The 24,251-nt window shown below is 38.6% G+C and overlaps 1 protein-coding gene across 5 annotated transcripts in view; it reads right to left on the bottom strand.

Annotated features, from left to right (window-relative positions):
- DDX4 (DEAD-box helicase 4) overlaps nucleotides 1-24,251 on the bottom strand; it is a 70,667-nt gene that overhangs the window by 13,686 nt on the left and 32,730 nt on the right. For all 5 annotated transcript variants that reach the window (XM_051804669.1, XM_051804668.1, XM_051804670.1 and 2 more), the window contains 8 exons: nucleotides 11,556-11,637; nucleotides 9,901-10,197; nucleotides 8,452-8,572; nucleotides 6,872-7,041; nucleotides 5,588-5,739; nucleotides 2,584-2,749; nucleotides 1,899-1,981; nucleotides 1,127-1,343 (listed from right to left, as the gene is read on the bottom strand). In XM_051804669.1, the coding sequence (XP_051660629.1) occupies nucleotides 1,127-1,343; nucleotides 1,899-1,981; nucleotides 2,584-2,749; nucleotides 5,588-5,739; nucleotides 6,872-7,041; nucleotides 8,452-8,572; nucleotides 9,901-10,197; nucleotides 11,556-11,637 (1,288 nt within the window). The remainder of the gene's footprint in view (nucleotides 1-1,126; nucleotides 1,344-1,898; nucleotides 1,982-2,583; nucleotides 2,750-5,587; nucleotides 5,740-6,871; nucleotides 7,042-8,451; nucleotides 8,573-9,900; nucleotides 10,198-11,555; nucleotides 11,638-24,251) is intronic.

A 24,251-nucleotide genomic window follows, 5' to 3' on the forward strand; every position in this document is an offset into this window, starting at 1 on the left:
CAAACCAATTTACTATCAATTTTGCAGTTTGTGCAGATAAGCAAGTTTTGATTGAGACGACAAAGGCAACAGAAGAACAGTAAAATAAGTCAGCAAGGTCACGAGTGACAGTGAAGCAAAAGTGCACCATCAGCCTGCAGAACAGACGTAATAAAAGTGTGACTGAAAACACCACCTGGCAAAGCAGAGGCAAAAAAGACCTGATGAAGCAGAGGAAAAAACAGATGCCTCTAGGGGTGGGGAGGGGAAAGCATGTCACAGCATGGAAAAATCAGAAAAACATTTATGGTGGGATACAGAAGTGAGTAGAGAGGTAGTCAGAAACCTCCAGGGCAAGATGACAGCACATCTACACATCCAGTTTTTTGATTAGAAATGGAATTTGATTGAGCAGTTTCAGGGGGACACTTGCACTCATTTCATGAACAACTGATACAGAAATTATTCAAGTGTTTCAAACGTAGACTCTCTTCTAGATTATGGTAGGCAACAGGATGTTGGAATACAAGGCTCACAGAGGTATCAGAATTAAACATAAGAGCCAAAGAGCTCAGCTGTTGTGCTAGAGCAGACCAACTTCCTGACCCTGGCAGTGGGTGGGATGAGGTACTTCAGGAATGCACATGAAACGAGAATAAAGGCTTCTCTCTCTGCTTCCACTGACACATCTTAGAGACTTCTATTTAAGGCATCTTTGAATGATGCTGTTTAATGCTCTGCAATAATGTCCTGCAGTAACCAATTTTATGATCTAGCAAAGGGATGTGACAGAATTGGGTAGCACTCTATAAATTTATTTGGGAGGTACAAGGTTAGAAAAAAACCACAAACCAAACCAAAAAGCCCTCAGAAAATAATAAAATGGAAATAATATAGAAATAAACATCAGAAAGTATTCATATCTTAACAACTGTATCTCAAAATAAAATCCCTAACAATAATCATCTATAACAGACGCATGACAGCAAAGCACAACAACAAGATATAGATATGGATATGGATATAGATAAATATGTATGATAGAAGTCCTTGACACAATTTTGCTTCCACTGTAGCAAACCTTAAACAGATGTCATGAAGATAATTTTTTTGTTAATGAGAAAAATATGGCATTGAGAAATCTTACTTTTTTCATCTGTGGATGGAATCCTCAAAATAGCTTCAGGAGAATTTCCAGCAGAGTTATAGGCAGTCACAGATACTATATGTGCCTCTTCATTTAAAAGTAAAGTGATTTTTTTGTCAGTAGAGTTGTTTATTATTTTAAGTGCAGTCTTGTTTTCTGGAAAATACTGTATTTTGTAGCCTAGAATTCTCCCAGAAGGTGGAAAGCTATTTAATGGCTATTAAAAAAAATAAGCAGTAGTAAGTGTTTCACAGTGTTATTTGCATAACCAAAAATATATGTTACATTGAAGAGTCCAGATCAAATTACAAAATGATTATACCATATTTAGCAAAGCAAGGCACTTTCTTCAGTCCCATTTTCAGGACAGAGAGCCATAACAATTTCCTTGAAGGAAAGGTTCAAAAGTCCTGAGATTTGAAACGCAAAAAGTCTTTGGACACTTTACTAAAAGATTAAAGTGAATTTAACATAGCTTTGATAAGCCATATTATTTAAAAGTAGTTGTAAACACTTTCAATCAGATTCTCCAGTGATCTGAACACAATTTAATGCTTCCTTTCCAAAGACATTACAAAACTCTATTCATCTACCATTTAGTAAACAAAAGCCTTTTTAATTCTGCTTTAGTTCAGTGAGTTTTTTTCTGATGACAGCAAACGCCCCTGGCAGTTATATGTCCTACAACACTAAAATACTTAAACACAACATCAGTTACAGGATACCAATATGATTATCAATTCACATAAAGAGTATAAAAAATAGTATATACCTTCCACATAAGATGTACAGATCTACTTCCAGGTGAGTGTGAAGACTCAATCACCCTCCACAAATCCACTTTTTCTGAAGGAGCTATATAAGGACAAAAAAAAACTTGAATATCTTTGCTATATTAGAAAGATAATCTAATATGGTAAACAAAAGGTTTCAAACATACAGACTGAGAGAAAGTTAATAAAAATAAGTTTTCTCTTGTGTAATGCTGTGCCTTTTTTCCCCTAGTAAGTACAGCTTCTCTCTTTCCATAAGTTTCCTTCTGCTTTCTTTTATAGTTAAGTATCAGAGTTTCCTAGAGGAGATTTTGTAGTCTTGTTTTATAACTGGAAATTTAGTGTCTCTACTTATGATTAATTTTATTGAACATACTTTCTATACTCCATTTCTGCTACTATCCTGTTTTGCAATGTTCAATCTCCATCTGCACTCCTAATTTTCCCTCTCTTCACTGTCTACTCACCCATTTTCTTCCTTAGCCCTATATTTTTTGAATCAAATCTCCTCCACTACTTGCTCTTGTGTTTTAGTTTTCCTCTTCTATCTTTAAACAAAATACACATGTTCTGTTTAAGCAACAGAATTCTAAATGCAATAGACAATAGACTGAAAACACAGTTTATTAAATCCTAATGCCTCAAGGTATAACTGAAGAAAACTTTTACAGGTAGTCAGCCCACCTTTCTCTTTCGTGCTTCCACTTTTCTCTCCACTCCATTCACTCCAAAATATTGATTCATTACTGATACACCGAACAGCAACAGAATATTCTGTGGAGTCCCACAGACCTGTGAGATTACATGATCCTGTTTTCTCTGCAGAATTCAGTGGGACAGTGACATATTTCTGAAAGTAGGTACATGAACAAAATTATTTGATAGAAAATTGTGTGCAGATATTTGACTTATTAAAAAAATGAAACAAAAATAACACAAAAGACGCAATTTTAATGTTTCCCACCTCACCCCTTTGAGACTCAAGACTGTATTTCATTTTTCTGTGTAGCCTCTTCATTCTTCCGATAAAACCTCAGGGTTTGAAAAACTTGAGCCAAAACTAGATCTGTACTGGCTGTCCTGTGGCTTGAATTGTGTACAGCTCACACATGATTCTAGAGCAGTTGTGCTGGCACAGGACGGGTTGGATGAATGCAGTTCCCACTGATGGGAAGCAGCTGGTTATTGCAAAGCTATAATCACAACAATATCCCACAACAGCAGGCTGGGGGAAGCATTTTGTGAGCCAGCTGGGTACTTCTTTCCTTTCTTGTTTTTCTTTTCTGAGTTACAAGGTCTTCTAGCTCTTAGCCATACAATTAGTGTGGCTGTGAGCCGTTCCAAAGATTATCAGCAAAGGATTAAAATGAGAAGACAAATGAAATACAAAAAAGTTTGATACCAAGAGGAAAAGAAAAAGAAGATGGAGCCTTCAAGTGGTGAAGGAAGACAAGAGCATGAGAAATCACTGACGCAGTATATTTTTGGAAAAGTAATGACAAGGTGAGTAATTTCTTTGTCTTAAAAGGAGCTCCACTCACTTCTCACTGATGGAAGTCAGAAGCTAGATTACTCTTCCAAAACAAATAAAATAGATATGAAGACCAGGAACTGGAGATGATGCACCAACTCAAGTGGACTGACAACATAGAGCAGAAAAAAACAACAGGAACTGTAGAAAGATAAGTGTTTGTGAACAGAAGGACTGATATAATCACTATACCAACATTAATGTATTACCTTCCAAATTGCAAAAATTACTCAATAATTAACGACTCTTCCCCTCTTAAATTTCAGATTACTGAAACAGAAAGACACCAAAATAAATGTTCAAGCTAGCTAAATTCTAACGTCAGCAAAGGCAAGTTTTTGAATAAGGAAGATTCCTTCTTGGCAGCTGAACTGAAGTAGTAAAGTCACATAGATTCTCAGTAGGACTAAAAAACTGTGAAGAAATTCTTGTCTTCTACCACCTGAACCTTCCAATAAAAAGTGAATCAAACTATAACAATATAAAATGCAGACACCCACTCCTATAAACACCATAGTGGGAAATGCACTGTCTAATGAAACTGAAATTTTTAGTCCATTCTGATCCCAAGAAACTCATTGTCAAAAAAATAAAACTGCTTCTATGAGAATGAATTCAGGGACCTACAAAGCACTCTATGTGACAGACTCTCTATTGAACCTACAGCAAAAAGGGCTTCAAAACTATTATCAGCCTCCTGCAGAACCTGACATAGAACTGGAGACACCACAGACTAGCTTTTAGTTACTTGCCAAAAGGCTGTTAACAATATTTCATCATAATCAGAAACTTAGTAGAAACTCGGTATATGCAGGCAGAAAAACAGGTAACCTGTTTTCACTCAGTAAAAACAGTTCACACCAAACTGTTTAGACTGGTTTTTTGGTAGGACAGCTTAAAAGGCTCAAATATTCTTTTTGTTCATTTGTTTGGGATTTTTTTTTTTTTTTGCACACACGTGCTGACAGAAAAGCACCTTCTATGTCTTTACTGATCATGGATAGTTACTGTTTTTTCTCTAGATTATCTGTGGGAAAATTCAGGTAAGATGTGAGGAAGCAAATGGATGTAGACTGTATTCAATGCTGGAAAAGCAGAAAGGTGATTTCTAATGCAGGTACTGAAAAACAGACACAATACACAATAAAGCTGTAACTTTACAAAAATGTGAATGTTTTCAACACTGGGGAAGGACCCAACAGCAAGCAAGCATCACAAGGACACCAGTGCCCTGACTCCAAAGGGATAAACATCTTGAACAGGTCTTTTTAATAACTATTAGTTCCATTTCTAATATCCCAAGTGGATTTGAGCTATTCTGCCCATCCAATCATCCCAAATATTATATCTCGAATCCAAAAATCAGTATATCATATCTACAGTAGAGATGCTTGCCATGAAATGTGAAAAGAATGCTAATTAGAAACATCTTCAGTATTAGGAACTTCTTGAAAGCTCTGAAGACTACCTTGATGAATTCTTCTCTCACAAAATTACACATATAATGTATGAAACAGTAAGATCAAGGCAGACAGCTAAGTCCAATGAACTCAGAAAAGTAAGCCAAGGAACCTGTACCATTCTTGAATTTGACAGAGGAAACAGTAACACTACAAACAGAATCCCTTCCATATTGAGGAGCATAGGAATAGATCATTTGGCACCTGCATTTCCATTTAACTGTCAGAAAGATAAACTCAGAAAAATAACTTCCCTTATTTTCCATCCTGTAAAATTCATATTTTAGTTCACTTTAAAATTAATGTAACATTAGTCCCTCTTAATCAGATTCAACTATTTTGTTTGGGAGTAAGTGATGTTTTCCACACCAGAATGCAAAGGGAAAATAAAATATTTTGATTGACTGCCTGTGTAATCCCTTGGCCCAGGATCATCCCTTAAGCCTTTCAAAGAAATATACTGAGAAGTATGGTATGTACAAAACAGAAAAGGAGCAAAAGAAAGAGAACAATTAATCCTAGATAACAAAACAATGTTCTTAAAACCATGAATACCTTATTACATTCCATTAAAATAACAAGTTTTTAAACATTAGTTCAAACTAATTGTTGCCTTTTTCCTATTTAAACTTTTATAACATTAGTCAGTATTAGTCACAAAGAGACTAGCATTCAGAAGAAAAATGATGTAACTTACTGTAGAGTTTGAATACAAGTTTCTGTATTGAACCTGGCAAGTTAAATCTTTTGAAGGGACAATCTTCTCAGGCATTTTCCAGGTTACTGTAAGTAACTGCTTTATATCGCTGATTGTTTTAACTAAAAGTATTTCAGGAGGGTCAAATTTCTCTAAAATGCAGAAAAAAAAAAAACATTAAGAGGAGAAAATGCCTCTATAAAAGTTTAGAATTTCTCTGGCTATGTGTGTTCCAAAGAAGTTTAATCAGTATCCCAATAACACATGTCCTATCAGAGTATCCATGTGACAGTCTGTTTCACAGACATAACTCTAAGTTTGGGAAGTTGTCTTTAAGAGAAATTGCACATATAACTGATTTAATTAAATGGGACTTTGAACTACCTGGTCTAGCAGAAGGTGTCCCTAGCCAGCCAAGCTTTTCTATGATTTTGCTCACAAACCTGCTCTCAAACACGTGCAGATTTCTTTCATCTGTACCAGCACTGAGAAATACTACTCAGAGATAACAGCAGGGAAAATAAATAAAGCAGGGCTGGGATGCGAAAGACAAGTCTGAACTGCAGAGGAAGGAAGAATTCAGCTGAAAAGGATTTGAGGGGGAGAGAAGTGTGAAGGACAAAGTGGGGAAAGAATGGATTAGCAATGAGGAAAGAGATGGCTGGCACAGAGAATGTGAAGAGTAATGAGGAGCCACAGCAGGTTGGAACACAGGAATAAAGGAGCATATGACTGGAAAGCTGACGAGTGTTGCAGCAATAAGGATTATTGATTATCTACACCAAAGTGAACAGAGGAAAACAGAGCACAGGGCAGAGGGAGAAGAGGTAGACAAAATATTTATTTTTGTTCCTGTGTGCAATTATTATTACTGCACACAGAACAGGTGGTTTTTAACATGCCTAACCAGAAAGTAGAATAGCAGAGTAAATGATAGGCGGCCCTGGAGAAATTACAGCTGGGTGTGGCACTACATTTAGTACTACTCAGAAATAGAAAAGTACAGTCCAAGTACCGCTTAGTTCAACAAAAAGCTTTAGTTTTTTGCCTTTACTTGTCAATAATTAAAACTTAGTAATTTATAATGGATACATCAGACATTATCTTTAAAAAATATTGCTGCAGTTAGGTGTTTCATAGTATGAATACAGCACCCTGTCATTTTTCATTAACTCTCTGTAAAATCAAGAAACTTATGAAAATTACTGCTGTAACACACCACTTTGAAGAATTTTATACAGAAAGACCATCAATTAAATCTTTATTTAACTCTTCTTTAATTACCTATTTTTCCCATATCTATAGGAACACACTTCGATAAGGCTTCACCCAAAACATTTTCAGCTTTCACCTGAAAACAAAAAGCACTACTATACGGAGTATCTGGATATAGAAATGAACATGACTCTGTTTTACTCTGGCAGGAGCTGACTATAGTATTTGGATTAGTCGCCCTAAAAAACATAAGAGAAAAATTATAGGAGTTAGAGATTTTTCTTAGAATAATTCAAACTCACTGTTGGGTTATTATTTATAGTTTTTTGAGGTTGCAAGACTTTTCTACCAGTGAACATCTTTAGATGATTTGTTTGTGCAATGAATACTCTTTCCTAATGGCACTGCTTATGCAAATGCATATAAATAGTCTGCACAGACTCAGTTAGTTTTAACTGCAATTAGTAAAACCATTTTCCAGGAGCAGAGCAAAGAGTAAAAAGGCCTTAATAGGAAATCCACATGCTATGATTATTTTTTATTAAAATCTCAAAGAGAAGTGAAATCATATAACTCCATATAGGACTTCCTTTAAAAATACAGATAGGTTGACTGAGCTAGTAACACATGCCACATGGAACTATGTAATAACAAGCTTTTATTCATTTTTTAAATACAGAAAAAAGCCAAAATCCACCAGTGCCGAACTATCCCAAGGCAACAGAAATTTGACAGAAAGAACATGTTGTCTTTACAGCATTTACTTTCATAATAAATAGTGTAGAATGCAAAACTAACAAAATATGTTTCATTTTACCGACCCACAGGGAAATTCTTCAACTAATGAAAACTCAGATAAGGGGTTTCTGCTAAATGTTCCATACGATGCAGTAAGCAAGCAGATAATTTTGTAAATCAAAATGGTTTTTGGGGCTGGTATTTCATGAACATTTTAAGCTAGTGTAAGCCTGTGCTGCTTCAAAAAGCACCAGTCCAACCTTCTCTATCATGCAGAGCTGTTGGTTTCCACCCATGGTTCTCCACCTCTTGTACCAATGCTTTTGTAGTCATACGTTAAACTCAGCTGGGGAGTTATCTGGATTAAAATTAATGGTTAGATTTGACTAGAAGTAGTTCTGCAGTCCAATTCACTGTATGGTTAATGAAGAATTTGTGCATGTAGAGGAAACATACTGTCAATAGCTTCTGACTTCTCTAACTCAGCTAAGTTAAAAATTATATAAGCACCAGAAGAAGTAAGAAAGTTCCACATAGAAAAAGTAGAAGCCTAAAATGTCAAACCTACAATGGAGATAAAACTAAAGAGGTTTTCCTACCCTACAATTTCAACCTAATTAGTAACACTACTTCAAGGGAACAAGTTTATATCACTTTTGATATAAACATTTCTCTACTGAATATTGGGTTGAGCATGCTCAATTTCTTTATACAGCACAGTAAAAAGGTCGTTGTAACTTTTTTCAACAATTACCAACCCTGAATTAATTAATTTAATTTACATTAATGCCATGATGTTTCTGAATTCCATGATGTTTCCAGGTTGTCTTTAAACAGAAGTCAGGATGAGAGGGAAAGCAGGCTGGTTATCACACTCCAGCAATCCAGCTCCCAACACCTCCTATACTTACAGTTTTCGGTAAAGAGTATAGTTTCTTGTAAAATTTGTTTTTCTTCCTGAATTCCAGGTACAGGTAAGGTTATCATCAAAGTAATAAATGCAGGAAATATTTCCCGGAGTGTCTGGAGGAACTGCAATGACAAAGGTTTAAGAAAAAAACAACCCAGTGCAAATAAGTAATTTTAATGTACAGCTGATTTTGTTGGTCAAAAAGCAGATTATGGCAAACTTCACACAGTGTATTGCACAGCACTTCATTTTATTATTCCTTACTGCCCTCAAAACTCAAGATCAAAATCAAAACCAGTCCGTCTTTCCCTGGGGAGATTTTCTCCAGCTACTTCTTGAAAATACTTTACTAGGTGGCCTAAAGGCAGTAACCGATTAACTAGCTTGTATCAAACCACTATATACACTGTCCTGAACCTCTAAGTACACACATACCCCACCTCCCACCTGCAACATACCTGTAGCTCAATGGCAGTCCAGACAGTAAGAGAAAAACAAAGAAACAGTACAAATGTTCCAAAAAAAGAGGCATTCTTTGAAAGACAAAACTCCTCTTGATTCCCTCAGAGAACATCCAATCACATACAGAGTGCAGAAGACAAATTCCTGGGAAACAGATCTAGGTGACCTTGAAGAGATCACTAATTCTGGACTCTCTTTATCTCTTTATGCAAGGCAGCATAAAGGAAACAATCTTCTACAATCTCTGTAGTCTGAAATCATCCACAAAAATGTAACACCCTCAAAGATTTCTTTGTTACAGCTAGGTTACTTCACTGGTTAGAAAAAACTGGAGTGGAAAGGAGGAAAACTGTGCCCCCATTGAAATAAGTTGGATGAAAAACCCTCTTTTCAAAATAGTACTTTTCTGTCCCATCTAATAGAACATTCAAAAGAACTTTCTGTTATTGACAAGTCTATGGCACAATGATCTTCCCAGACAAGCAATACTTTCTGCTGGATTTTATTCTACACATGTCTTTCTGCATTTACTGCTTCTTTATTAGAATGGGACCTCCAGGCATACATTTGTATAATCTGGACTTAATCTGTTCAATAAACTAGAGAATTCATATACATACTTCAACCTTCTCCGTAAGAGATTTATAGCTAAAATTTCTTTGGAAGAGAGGACTAGAGAGGAAGTCCTCTCTGGAGAAAGCCAAATATGGCTAAGTTAGACAAAAGATATAACAAAGGGATATACCCAGCACCGTTGGAACTCAACAGAAAATTTCAACTGGCTAAAATCTGGGATCAGAGAGGTTTTAGACCAGTGTCAGTAAGGAATGCCCGTACATTCATACTTTATTTCAGGGGAAAAAAAAATTAGATACTTGAATACAGGTGTTTTATGATGCCACAAGATAAAAAAACAAAAGTAGCTCTTTTAAAAGCAAAATCACTAGAGTAAAAATGTTAAAATCAATTTTTCTGTGTTTCTACTTACAGCCAGATTTAACTTCTTTGTGAACCAGAAGCTGTTCCTTGTCCAAGTACTTCATGAAACATTTCAGATAAGCTGTGCTGTAGGTGAAATTAGGGATGGTTATACTAGATACAGTCTCATTCACAATGTTATAATTCTCTGGAGCAATCAATTCATCATTCAATTTCCAGATGATGTGGCTTGCATTTCTGTGAGGCATGTGGTGTTTTCCAAGAATACAAAATTGTTTCAGGGAGGATCCTCTTTTAATTTCAGCAGATGATGGAAAAATGTCAGCATCTCTGATAGAGTTTTCATCTAAAAACAAAATCAAAGCAACACATAGCCTAATTAATCTTAAAATACCAGTGGAAAAAACTGTAAGTTATTTTGTTGTCTAAAAATAATTTATTTTTTTTTGGCAAAGAGAATTCAAATAAAATGCTCAGTTAGTCACTCAAATCAGACACTGCTGTTTGAAAACTCAGTTCATATGAATTACTATATTAGAATAGGTGTTACATTGGAGTGGCATTTCTAAAACTTCACTGAAATAATTGGGACATTTCAACCCAGATGTCTCTAGTTCTAATGGAAGAAAAATTTGATTTTATAAAACATTCCTATATGTAAAATATATGCATACCATTTACATGTTATCGTTACTAATTACAATATCAGAAAATATATCAAACTAATAAGGTTAAAATTTACAACCAAGCTGCAATATATTTCAATATCTCATTAGTACCTGTACACCTCTTAGAATTCATATTGCCAGATAGAATGTAGGAATTGTAATTAAAACACATGTAAAAGAAAAACACTTAAGTGGGCTGAATGAATGAATTCAACACCAAAGTTATCAAACAGTGCAAAAATCACCCATTAAAGTCCTGCAAAGAGCTACCTCTTTTGTGTTGTTTTGTTTTGCTGTTACTTATTTCTTGAAGCCAAATTTCATAAATTTGTAATTATTAAATCATTAATAAGTTTAATAAATAAATCTGTACAGAAGAGAACATCAAGACTGCCATAAATTAATTTTTCTACATATAATTGTGATAAATAAATAATTGTGATTCATGAAACAAATAGGTGATTACATCAAAATAAAACAAACAGATTGTAAAACTTAATTACACCCCCATAAAGAAATAAAACAGACCCTTACAAGGTCAAGGGGCTATAAAACCTCCTTACTATCCTAAGAATAAAATATGGTAGAACTTTAAATCTTTTAGGCACCTGTTCGTCCAAGAATGCATGAACTATGACCGATTGTAGAGATAACCCTTTTAGCTTTAGCTGTAAGAAAACCCATATATTAAATGCTTAGCAAAAAGCTGTAAAATGTATATGTATATGATATAATTAATATGCATGAAGTAGCTAAGATAAATGCCAAATGTACACTGTAGTAGGAGTGCAGATTTGGGAAATTTGTCCCCATTTCTGTCACCCAGCTGGCTGCCTGCTTTTACCATATAATAAACTCCTATTCAAAAACTTAAAGAAATGAGACTTTGTTTATCACATACTGTACACTACTTAATCAACCTACTTTTAAAATACACTTTTCTGTTTTCAGAACTCTTCAAAATTTCATTTGGAGGACATTGCTTTTTGGAAAATTTTCTTACGGCAAGACAGGTGCTAATAATCAAGAAACATACCTGCTACAGAGCTGCAGAGCAGGACGAACATCCAAATCAAAGAGCTGAACATTTCCTTCTCAGTAACTACAGGCACAAAATGCTGTCATAAAAAAAAAAATAAAAATAACATACTTCAAGTAAAGATGTCCGTGTAATACTTTGTCAGTATTTGTGTAAGAGTTAATAATGCTATTTAGCATTTCTCACTTGTATTCAAATTAATTATTGTTTTGTCTGAGTGTTACTTTCCTGCACAATGGAAGAAATTCCATGCAGTTCTCCTAAGATAAAAATCTTGGAAAGCATTTTATAATCTTTGAGGCTATGACAGCGTGAAACAGGAGAAAAAGCATTAAAAGGACACATGGGATAAAAAGAAAATGAGGGAAGAGTTTGCCCAGTGACACACTCCAAAAAAACAGCAGTAGCAAGATGTGTTCCAACAGGAAACAAATCCAGTACATAAAGAGAATCTATTACTACTTCAATTGCCTATGGTGTATGTTCTTAAAGCAGTAAAGACAGGTTACACTATCGATGCCAATAAAGAAAAGAACCTTCAGCAATTGTTCCAAGTATTCTGCATCAGCATACCTATAAGCTTTTCTTATTGCCCTTGATGTTCCTGGCCAGATTTAATTCTATCAGGGCTTTAGCTTTCCTCACCTGATCCCTGGCCGCTCACTGTATTCCACCCAGGCTACCTGTCCCTGCTTCTACCCTCTGCAGACTTCCTTTTTGTGCTTGTGTTTGTCTAGGAGCTCCTTATTAATCCAAGCAGGCCTCACAGTGTTTCTGCCTGACCTCCTCTTTGCTGGGATGCATCGCTCCTGAGCTTGAAGAAAATTATCCTTGATTATCATCCAGCTCTCTTGGGCCCCTCTTCCCTCCACGGCTTTATCCCACAGTACTCTACCAAGCAGATTCCTGAAGAAGCCAAATTCTGCTGTCCTTAAGTCCAGGGTAATGAGCCTATTGTCCTGGCTGCCTTAAGGATTTTGAACTTGAGCATTTCACGGCCATGGCAGCCAAGACTGCCCTTGAGCTTCACCTTTCTACCAGTCCCTCCTTGTTGGTGAGAACAAAGTACAGCACAGCATCTCTCCTCATTGGCTTCTCTGTCACTTGGGTGCCCTACTGTGTTGTCCCTCCAACAGATGATGGGGTGGTTGAAGTTCCCCATGAGGACCAGGACATGTGAACACGAGGCTGTTCCTATCTGTCTGGAGAGGGCCTCATCCACATGGTCTTCCTGGTCAAGTGCCCTGTAGCAGACTCCCACTATAATGTCCCCTGTACCTGCCCATTCTTAAATCCTGACCCATAAGTTCTTGTTTGGCTCATCCACCCCCAGGAGAAGCTTCATGCTCTCCAGCTGATCATTGACATATAGGGCAACACTGCCTCCTCATCTCCCCTGCCTGTCCTTCCTAAAGAGCCTACATCCTTCCATTCCAATGCTCCAGTCATAGGAACCATCCCGCTATATCTCCACAATGTCTGAAGATCACAGCCCTGCAGGTACGTGGTACACACCTAACTCTTCTTGTTTATTCCCTATAATAAAATTTCTGCTCATATTCTGCACATTCTGGTTAGTTGTTTTCAAGGGTATATGAAACAGAAGAGCCTGCATTTCAGCCAAAATAGTTCAGCTGTTTTCAAGAATAAAGACAACATTTCCTTATCATATTCCTTTAATAAGCTCCAGAAATCCCACATTATTTTAGCAAGGAATTGGAACTCAGAAGCATTGGGAAATCATGAAAACATTTTTGAATTATCCTTGTGCCAAGGACAGTGCTGTGAAACAGAGCACTAAAAGAACAAATCTGGCTGTGATGCCAATTTAGAAGCCTTTGAAAAATTCTGATTTCACATGCTCACCAGAAAGATTAAACAAAGATCCCGTCCACACTCAGTGGGTGCTCCTCACCCTGTAACAACAGCTACTTTTTCCCCTTTCTTCTACTGCTCCTCTAGTGCCCTACTTCCCGTACAGTTAGTCACTTCCACATGCCAAAATAGCAGAAAACTAAGAAAAAAAAAAGAATTTTTTCCTAGCTGTGAGCTGTTAATTTGGTTCAGTCCTCCTGCTTCCACTTTCTCTAGTACCAATTAGCAGCTGTTTATTTGACATGCCAGCTGCTAGTTACTACCCGCCAGAAATAAGGGTAGTGACTCCGCAGGTTACAATGCTGCTCAAGCCTCATCTGCTTGTCATGATACTGATCCATGACTAAAGAGCTCTTTGGCTGTTTACTGTTGCACAGGTAGAAGTGATGAAAAAACATGTCTGAGTGAAAGTCACATTATAAATTAGGAAGTATTTCACTTAAGACACCTATGTAAGGTAAATGCAGATAACTAAACAAATGGCATGAACAGAACCATCTTCTTCAAATAATTCAAGAATTGATTCACCAAACCCAGATTCCTTGCAGGCAGATGCAATCTCAATAAAGGTCACATTAAATAACTTGTGTAACATAGTTGATGAAACAATATTTTCTTTATACTTCAGATTTTCCATTTTCATTTTGGAATTTCAGTGTTTGAAAGTGCTATGGTTTAAAAATTTAAACGAACCAGAGGGAAAAATTATCCAAAGTAACTTTTTGCCATACTGTATTTAAGACCATTTCTTATCACTCTTCTCCTCCATTTCAGGACAAGAAATCTTTTTCCATTCAGATCCAATTTTAAGATTGTTTTTAACTACATGCACAATTCTGCATGCAGTGTAGATGTTACACCAGGAATAAAGAACATGCCACATCAATAAACGGAAAGGCAGTATGTCACAGAAGCATAGAGTGTTAAGGGGTTGGAATGGACCTTAAAGATCATCCAATCCCAGATTTCTCTGCCATGGGCAGGGACTCCTCCCACTAGACAACACTGCTCAAGGCTTTATCCAACCTGGTTTTGAACACTGCAACGACTGGAGCATCCACAACCTCCCTGGGCAACCTGCTCCACTGTCTCAGCACCTGCACAGCAAAAAATTTCTAAACTTCCCCTCTTCCAGTTTGTACCCATGACTTCTTGTCCAATCAATATAGTTCCTGACAAAGAGTCACTCTCTGGATTTTCTGTAGCCCCAACTTTCTCAGCCTGTCTTCATAGGGGTGGTGCTCCAGTCCTCTTATCAACTTCATGGCCCTCCTCTGGACTTGTTCCAGCAGTTCCACATCCTTCTTATGTTGGGGACCCCAGAGCTGGATGCAGCACTCCAGGTGGGATCCCACAAGAGCAGAATAGAGGGACAGAATCACCTCCCTTGACCTGCTGCCATGTTGCTTTTGATGCAGCCCAGGATTTCGTTGGCTTTCTGGGCTGTGAGCACACATTGCCAGCTCATGTTGAATTCCACATCAACCATCACCCCCAAGTCCTTCTCCACAGGGCTGCTCTCAATCATTTCTCCCCCAGCCTGTAGGCGTGCCTGGGATTGCCCTGACCCAGGTGTAGGACCTTGCACTGTGCTTTGTAGAACTTCATGAGGTTTGCATTGAGACCTGTCAAGGTCCCTCTGGATGGCATCCCTTCCCTCCAGCATGTCAACCACACCACAAAGCTTGGCACTAAGGGTGCGCTCAATCCCACTGTCTGTGTCATCAACAAAGATGCTGAACACGCCCCAGTACTGGCCAGTGAGGGACAGCACTCGGCACTGGTCTCTGTGTGGACAATGAGCCACTGACCACAACTCTTTGTGTGCTGCCAGCCAGCCAGTTCTTTATCCACCGAGTGGTCCATCCATCAAATCCATGTCTCTCCGGTTTAGAGACAAGGATGTCATGTGGGACAGCGTAAAATGCTTTGCAGAAGTCCAGGTAGGCAACGCTCTGCCCCAACCACAAATACTGTAGGCCCAATTATAGAAGGTCACCACATTTGTCATGATTTCCCCTTTGTAAAACCATGCTGACTGTTACCAATCACCTCTTGGTTTTCCACAGCTTCCATAGCATAGTTTCCAGGAGAATCTGCTCAATGATCTTGCCTGGCACAGGGGTGAGACTGACTGGTCTGTAGTCCCCCGGGTCTTCCACTTTCCCCTTTTTAAAACTGGGCATTATATTTCCCTTTTTCCAGTCATCAGGGACTTCTCCTGACTGCCATGATTTTTCAATAATGATGGACAGTGGCTTAGCAACATCATCTGCCCGTTCCCTCAGGACCCGTGGATGTTTCTCATTGGGTCCCACGGACTTGTGCACATTCAGGTTCCTCAGATGGTCTCAGACCCAATCCTCTTCTACCCAATCCTCTTCGGTGAAATGGCTGGAGTACTTGCTGCTGAATACTGAGGTATAGAAATGGCTGAGAACATCGTCTTTCTCTTTGTCCAGGGTATCCAGGTCTGCTGTTTCCTTCCGAAGAGGGTCCACATTATCCCTAGTCTTTCTCTCCTTGCAACGTGTCTATGGAATTGTGCTCAGTGCCCAGTGCTGAGTACAGGGGAGTGATCACTGCCCTGATCCTGCTGACCACACCATTGCTGATCCAAGCCAGGATGCCATTGGCCTTCTTGGACACCTGGGCATACTGCTGGCTCATGTTTAACTGCTGTCAACCAGCACACCCAAGTCCTTTTCCACCAGGCAGTTTTCCAGTCACTCTTCCCACAGCCTGTAGTGCTGCCTGGGATAGTTGTGACCCATGGGCAGGACCCAGCACTTGGCCTTGTTGAACCTCATACCACTGGCCTCAGCCTACCAATCCAGCTTGTCCAGATCCCTCTGAAAAGCCTTTCTACGCTCCCGCAGATCAACACGCACACGCAACTCAGTGTCATTCTCAAACAAACTGAGGGCAAACTTGATTCACTTGTCAGAATCATCAATAAAGATTATTTAAACAGGACAGGCCCAAATCCTGAGCCCTGGGGAACACCACTAGCTACTGGCTGCCAAACAGATGTGGCACCATTCACCACCACTCTTTGTTCCAGTCATCTTTGAGAATTTTTAACATCTTTGCTGGAATGTGGCAGGGAATGCCTTCCTACCAAGTCTGACACTCTTCTATCAACTATGAAAGAGGAAAAAAGAAGAACAGACACTCCTTTTATTTAGTCTTCACTATCAATTGCATCTCTGCCATGACGGCTGCCTCATGGAGAAACAGACCTTGTCCTGTATGTGAGCAGCAAACGCTGAATGCCAAAGCCCAAGCCTCCATTCTGCCCCCACTGGGCCACCTCACTGTGATGTTCTGCACAGATGCAACCAGAAAAGCAATCACCAACAGTTTTGAGAACTGCAAGATTCAAATTCATCAGCATTTACACAAATCCCATAGGGAAACAGAACATTTCAGGCAAATGATCCAAATATGAACTTCAGTGTCCTTTCTTGACAACAAGGTGCATCATCTTCAAGATTTGGTTAGGATTACACCAAGGGTGAGCACCAGTGAGCCTCAGAAGAGGAAAACGGAGGTTTTTCTACACAGGTCAGAGAATGACACAGAAACATACTGGAGGAAGCAGTAAATTTGAGGAGTTTCCCAACTCTCTGATCCCTATAAATCAAGCCCTCACAAGCCCATCCATGGGGAAAATGACACTATAGTGAAAGATCCTGAGCATGCTGTTTCACAATCCACAGTCCTTACCTGAGCTAAAAATAGTCAGCTGAACCGCAGACCAGGATGAATATGATTTATAATATTAACACTGAAATAGAACTTTATGGAAACAGATGTTAGGTGCATTTTATTTTGGAAAATAAACCTATTAAATTTGAAATTATGTCGGCCTATCTGAAAAGACAATGGTATTATAATCTACTAACACCACTTAAATGAAATTAATTCAAACAATAAATGAAATAAATTCAGACAGTATATATTTGTTGAGAAAACTTCTAAGCTTACAGATAGGTCTGTAGGAGCCACATGAAGCAGAGGCCCTTGAAATCCCACGCTAACTTTTGACCAGAGAAACGTGTTCTAAAAACAAAAACAACAAAAAAAATCAAGTTCAACAACTTGCTAATAAAAGCTACAAATCAACTGGAAACTGAAAAAGCAAGAAAGCTATTTTCCTCTTTCAGTCTCTAAATAGAAAAAATAAGCATAAAAGGATAAGACACTTTTGTTCTAAAATTCTGAAGGACACAGTGACCAGGAAAGGTCAGTTCTGCTAATAACTGCTGATAATAGTTATTTTGCTTAGTATACCCTAGAGTTACAGATGCAAACCATGTTTTGATAAACAATATATAAAACAATATATAACAGGATATTGAATATTAACACATTTTAATATAAAATGTTGTTATATTGAAATTTAAATATAATTAACTACATGTAGCTTGATACTAATACAGAAAAATAATTAATCCATATTTAGTAAACAGGATATAATCCATTATTCTCCGAACAACCATAAAAAATAAGCCTCTAAATATATCTTAAGGTATAAAATGCTCAGCTAGACAAAAAAAGTTGCAAAATAGATATTTCTTTACTAATGAATATATTGTACCTTATAAGAAAAACCTAAATTTTAGGGAAAAACTTTAAAGCTACAAACACACAAAAACTAGATTTATTTTCTTTATCTTTACATATGGGTCATTTATTTTAACTACATGATTGTATCTGACTTGATAATGCTCACTGAAAGAAAGGCCAGGCCATCACTGTCATTAGAAATAAATGTCGGTGATATAGAAGAATGTAGCTTTCATAGCAGCACTGTCATTCCCTGTTCTTTTTTCACCGAGAAAATAAAATCAGACAAGTTATGGTTTACACAGGCTTCATGTACAGGTCTGGTCTTGAAGTCTTCTTCTTAGGCTCAGTGTCTGAGTTACTATGAAGTGTATTTGGGCTACAGGAGTCTACTTTGAGAGATGATTTTGCATCAGACATTTTCAGTTAGTAAGACATTATTAGACAGGATGGTTGCCCTTATGCCCCTTCATGTTGGTGGAGAACAAGCTGGCTCTGCTGTGGAAAGCAACTAGGTGAGCAAAATGGATGGGCAGGGGATGAGGATCAAAAAAAAAAATAAATCAGAAGCGAGATTTTCTGTACGGCTCCAGAGCGTTATTTCACCTTCACCAGTCTTGCCTCTTAACTTAAGACTGGAACTAGATGTTCTGGAATAAAGCACTCATCTACTTAAATAACATTAACAAAATGTGCTTTGTAAGAAAGAAAATAAAAACTTTCCTGGACTGTTCAGGGAATCAGTTACAGCCCCAAAATGAAGGATATAATTATAATCCCTGTCCTCCTGCAGTGCTGCGTTAGAAGAACACAAAGGACAGTGCAGGTAATTCTGTGCTACCACAGACACAAGAAGGAAAGGGAACAAAAGGAGCACAAAACTTCACTTTTATACTTTCTTATCACTCAAAAAGAGATGACCATGACCCTGAAGCTTACTCTTACACATAATGCACCACTGGTTTCCACTTCCTTTGATTATTTTTTAATATTCTCTTTTGAAGGTTCTCAAGTATTTAATATCCTTCCTCAAGTGTGGGCACACTATCTGAATAGTCAGAGAAAAACTTACAGAGGTGAGCTACAATCTCTACTGCATTAATTCAGTGAATGTATAAATGAACAGCTAACCTTCACATGTTCCTTACCACCTTTCACCACTGTATTTAAACACCACGTGTACATTCTCAAAGGAACACAGAATCACTACAAGGCACATACTTGCTATTCCTATTTACTGTACATTGAAGCAGAACATTAGCCCTTTTCTTTTCCCTAACAGAAGACAGACATAGTTATCTAAAATGGTCTTTACATTACTACTTTCTAAGACTTATTTTGACCTGTTGAGCATCCTCTGTATTCCTTGATCCCAAATATGTTTATCTTGGTGTTGACCTGCATAAGACAATTATCACATTACCTTGCTGCTTCAGATCAACTCACAAAAGTTCTCTGTCTTGCTTTTCTCTTATTTACTACTTATGTTATAAACTTTACTAGCAATACTTTTATATCCCTGTCAAAACTGCCAGCCAAAGTACAGCATGGCAGTGTGAAATCAGGCTCCAGAGGACCTACTGAACACAGCTACATTTTGACATCTCCCCTAGTATGGCATTTTTTAATTGAAAATGTTCCCTATAAGCAGCAAATAATGCAAAAATTCACCAGGTTTACACAATTATTATAGAAAAATCAAGATCTTTAATGTTCAATACTGCAACTTCTATGATATCAATCTAAAACTTCTTTCGCCCTGTTTTTATCCCTTTTGAGACCTGTTTTGTTACTGATAAGCCTCTATCTGACAGAAAAATCTGAACTGACCATTCTGTTCTTCTACCCAACACATGAATCTTCCTTCAAGTATGAAAGCATTCTCTTACCCAATTAGTGTTTTAATTCACAGGTAGAGTCTAAAAGTTGGATTTCAACTATTTTAGACAATCATAGAATCATTTTACATGTATACATCTTTTAAATACCTCCAGGGACAGTGGCTCCACCACTCCCCAAGGGCAGCCTGTTTCAATGCTTGACAACACCTCCCCTGGTATAATTTGAGGCAATTTCTTCTCGTCATATTACTTGTTAACTGAGAGAAGAGACTAATTCTCAGCTGGCTACAATCTCGTTTCAGGTACTTGTAGAGAGGGATAAGGTCCCCCCCAAACCTCCTTTTCTCCAGGCTAAAGACCTTCAGCTCCCTCAGATGCTTCTCATCAGATTTGTGCTCCAGACCCTCCACCTCCAAAAGACAAATCACACAGTCCATTACAGGAGAGAAGCTAAGCAACACTTTTCCACTTCGAGCATGAATATGTGAGGATAATACTCATGATGGACACAAACAGAAACACAACATGAAAATATTTTTTATCAGGAGGCAGAAACTGCAAGCATTGAAGAAACATGGGGCCAGTGTATTAAAATCTGATACATTACTTCAAGAAAATTTGAGTTAATAGAAACAATTTAAGCAAGAGAGCAGTTAGGAAAGAGATTTTACTGCCTTTGTGATTGCATATGTTGCAAACATTTTGAGAACTGACTCAACCATTAGACACACAAAGAAAACAACTGCCAAGCATATGTATCACATTCTTTTCAAAATGAGGTGAATGCGATGAGCTAAATGGGGAATTTCAATTCTGACTGTCTCATGAACTTGAAAGAAACTGAAAGGAGTTGGCCAGTTCTTAGCCTGGATAGATGCAAAAGCACGCCCTGCCCCAAGTCTGGGTTGAACAGCTGGAGAGACAGGAGTGCAAGCACACATCACCACTGGTAGAGAACTAAGCGAGTAACAGTCCAGGGAAGAGTTTCACACTCTCCAACACTTCGTGTTAACAAAAACGAGCAGAGAGACCTCTGCTGAAAACATCCACTTACCTCGGCTGCAGAATGGACATCTGGTTTAGCAGGGGCCTCTGCCTCCCCGCGACCGCGAAAGGGCGTACAAAATAGGAAGTTGCCCAGCTCAGCCCAAGTAAGGCTTTTTCCCGTAATTCTGAAGGCCAGAAACCTCCGCCCTCTCCGCCGGGACTCGCGGGGAGCGGTGCCAGACTCCGCTGGGCTCCGCCGTCCGCGGGGTCTGCGGCGGGGGGATTCTCTGCCTTCCCCGGCGGCCGGAGCCCCCGACAGGCACCAGCCGCGCTGAGCCACCGCTGCGGGGACCCGCACGGACCGAGGGACACCGCCTCCGCCGCTCCCCGCCCCGCCGGACCCGCATCGCAGCCTCCGCCCATCCCGCGGACACCCCACACCACCCCATCTCCGGGGACGCGGCCCCGCCGTCGCACAAGTTTAGGGAGCGCCCGCACAAACCTCGCAGCCCTCTCGAGGGGCACTGAGCAGCCGGCTGTGCGGTGATGTGCCGATGAATCAATTCAGCTGCTCGTTCAAATAGCACAAACATGCACAGCGAGACAAGCGTATCGAGTAACAGCCACCAACTAAGAGCACTCACGAGTAGGTACCTTATGCATCATTTACTGCATCAGCATTGTGAGAGGAAGAACTCAAGCGACGGTTCCTTTTAAAGCTAACAAACGTATTCCGGTTAATGACTTGCAAGGAGACTGCAACCATCAGCAACACAAAAAGGAATACCAGGACTGAAAATCAGAAGGAACCTTGCAATTAAAATAGATACTGTGAAATCAGTAAATGGAAAGCTGAAGTCCATAGTAATGTGCCTCCTATTAAGCAGACAGTCCTTGCTACACAGACACTCTCCAAGAACAGCTATTGTGTTTTAATAACTCAGTCAATATAGACGTCATCAAGAGGTCTTGGCCCCAATTCAGGAGATACATTACAGACAACAAATGTGTTTGTCCTACTAGTGTCACTAAGCAAGAGAAGCTGTAGATTGACTCATTCTGACTTCCATCACTTGTTTGGATCAGGTTTGTTTAGCCTTCTTTCCCCTACAGCAGCTATTTTAACACACAAGCTTAACACCCATTCCAACTTTTGAAGTATCCACTAGCCTTCACTCTCTTTACCTAATCATCAGATTCAGCTCTTTGATTCCCTTCTTATGTTTGAATGATGTTGCCATCTCCCCATCATCCATAACCTCAGTGTAAGGCTACACTGTAAACTGTTTTAATGTTTCTAAATTCCCTTTGATATTTAGAAGTATTGCAATACATTAGCACGTATAGTGATATTTTCAAAACTTCCATTTATTTTACTAGTAGGTAACAGATAAAACAGAAATGTGATTCAACAGAAACAGACCCCAACTGTAACCTAAATGCTCCTTGACACATCAGATATTTTTTTCTACTGAGCATGAAAGAAAGGTCAGGATTAGACCCCTAATTATTTTTAACTGAATGGAAATTAAATGTTAAACTTGGTCTGATTAGTTGCCAGTGCTCACAGATTAATACATTGTTTTCATTCACTCACTGAAAGATGGCTGCTCAGTCTTTCAAAGTGATGAAAAGTTGCACCAGACCTACCAGATTAGTTAAACATGTATGTAACTTTTAAAAACCTTGAGTCATGCTTCTGATTGAGGACTACTTATATGCTTAAATTAAAGTGTCCATAGTCATAAATGTTTGAGTGTGGACTGGGAGGTAGCACTTAGGAGATTCCAGGATGCAGAGGACACTTAGTGATACCGTCAGTAACTGTTTCAGCTACCACCATTTGTAACAATTTAATAATAGAGAGAAAAACATCTTGCCAAAAAAAAGGGATGTGATTTACCAGAAGTGATTCGAAACAAAGACAGAAATCATGCCAGAAGTGTGTTTGCATAGCCAGACTTTGAGATGCTTTTATCCACTTTGCACATGAATGCTTTAAAAGAACTACTTCTTCTTCCTAAGGGTGGGAGCAAAGTTGAGCTGCTGTTCCTGAAACACACGGCAGGAAGCATCTTCAACAGGAAGACTCACAGTTTTCATTGCCCATTGTTCTTTTGGCTGATGATTCAGAAGTGGTTGCTCTGGGACTGGTTGATCCCAGGTGGTACCCCTTCTTAAAGGGAGGCATTTGCACTGTCCCTGCTGGCAGGGACAGGATACTGCAGAACTACTGCTAAAAATCCGACCCTCATTATAAATGAATTTACCTGTGGTAGCTCAGTTTTGAAAAGTATTTACCTTCTGTACGATTTATCTTCTGTGTGACCACACCCTATAATGTTACTGACCACCATATAACTACAGTGAGTCTGTATTAATTAACACACTGGCACAGAACAGAGAACTGTGTAGTTAAGTGGAAAAATGAGGTGCTTTTTCACTGGCCAGTCTGGAAATAGACCTTGCAGGACTTAATTGTGAAGTCATAATGAAAGCAGGTTTGATGAAAAACACACAGAACTGTACTTTGAGAAGTTACAAAGCTGGTTTTAACCAAGTAACTTGTAAGGTTGATTTCTTCCTAGGCCAGTGACCTGAACCACTGACCACTTCATTTCCCCCACCTGACCACTTCATTTCTCCCAGTGTAAAGAGGAGGTGATGGGTACTGATTTCCATTGACTTAAACCATTGTAGAACACAAATAAAAATCATGAATGTCCTCCTATTCCTTAGTGATGTCATTTGAGGGAAGAAAAATCCAGTGAAAATAATCAGATTCTGATATCAATTTCTGAGTATACATAACTGTTTTTCAGTAAATAGTTACCAGAAATACACTAGACTCAAACTCCATGCAAGGCTGCTTTTAAGAATTAATACATAGCTCTTAGATTTCAGTTGAGTATAACATAAAAATTCAATAGCAGCAGTACCCTCAAAACCACGTTCTTATGACTATAGCCTTCATTTAAATGCAATACATTGTCCAAGCTAATGACTCCCATATCAGTGAATAAGCAACGATATCGGGTATGATATACAAGCACGCAGCAGTGGGATTTGGATGAAACTGTGGGGTGAAAGGGAAGAGAGGAATTAGAGAGGGACAGATGAATTAACAAATGAAAGAGAGAAAGGAAAAGAGAAAAAGAGAGAGAAAGAGAGAGAGAATGCACCACCACAATCCATCCTGTGACTCAAAGCAGCTTCTCTGGGCCTCTACAATGGGCAACAACCATATGACTCTAATTTGACACAGTTTTCGGGGCAGATCTACAAATTATTCAAACCTAACAGAAGGAGTAAGAAATGTGTCAATTACTATGCTGTGTACATCTACCAAGATTTAATATACAAAGAAAGGTTTTAATGCCTAAGTGTAATTATTTGTGAATCTTCTTAATCTCTGCTC

Source organism: Manacus candei, unplaced genomic scaffold, assembly GCF_025592945.1.
Source record: "Manacus candei isolate 608988 ecotype Guabito, Panama unplaced genomic scaffold, ASM2559294v1 h1tg000061l, whole genome shotgun sequence".
Lineage (NCBI taxonomy): Eukaryota > Metazoa > Chordata > Aves > Passeriformes > Pipridae > Manacus > Manacus candei.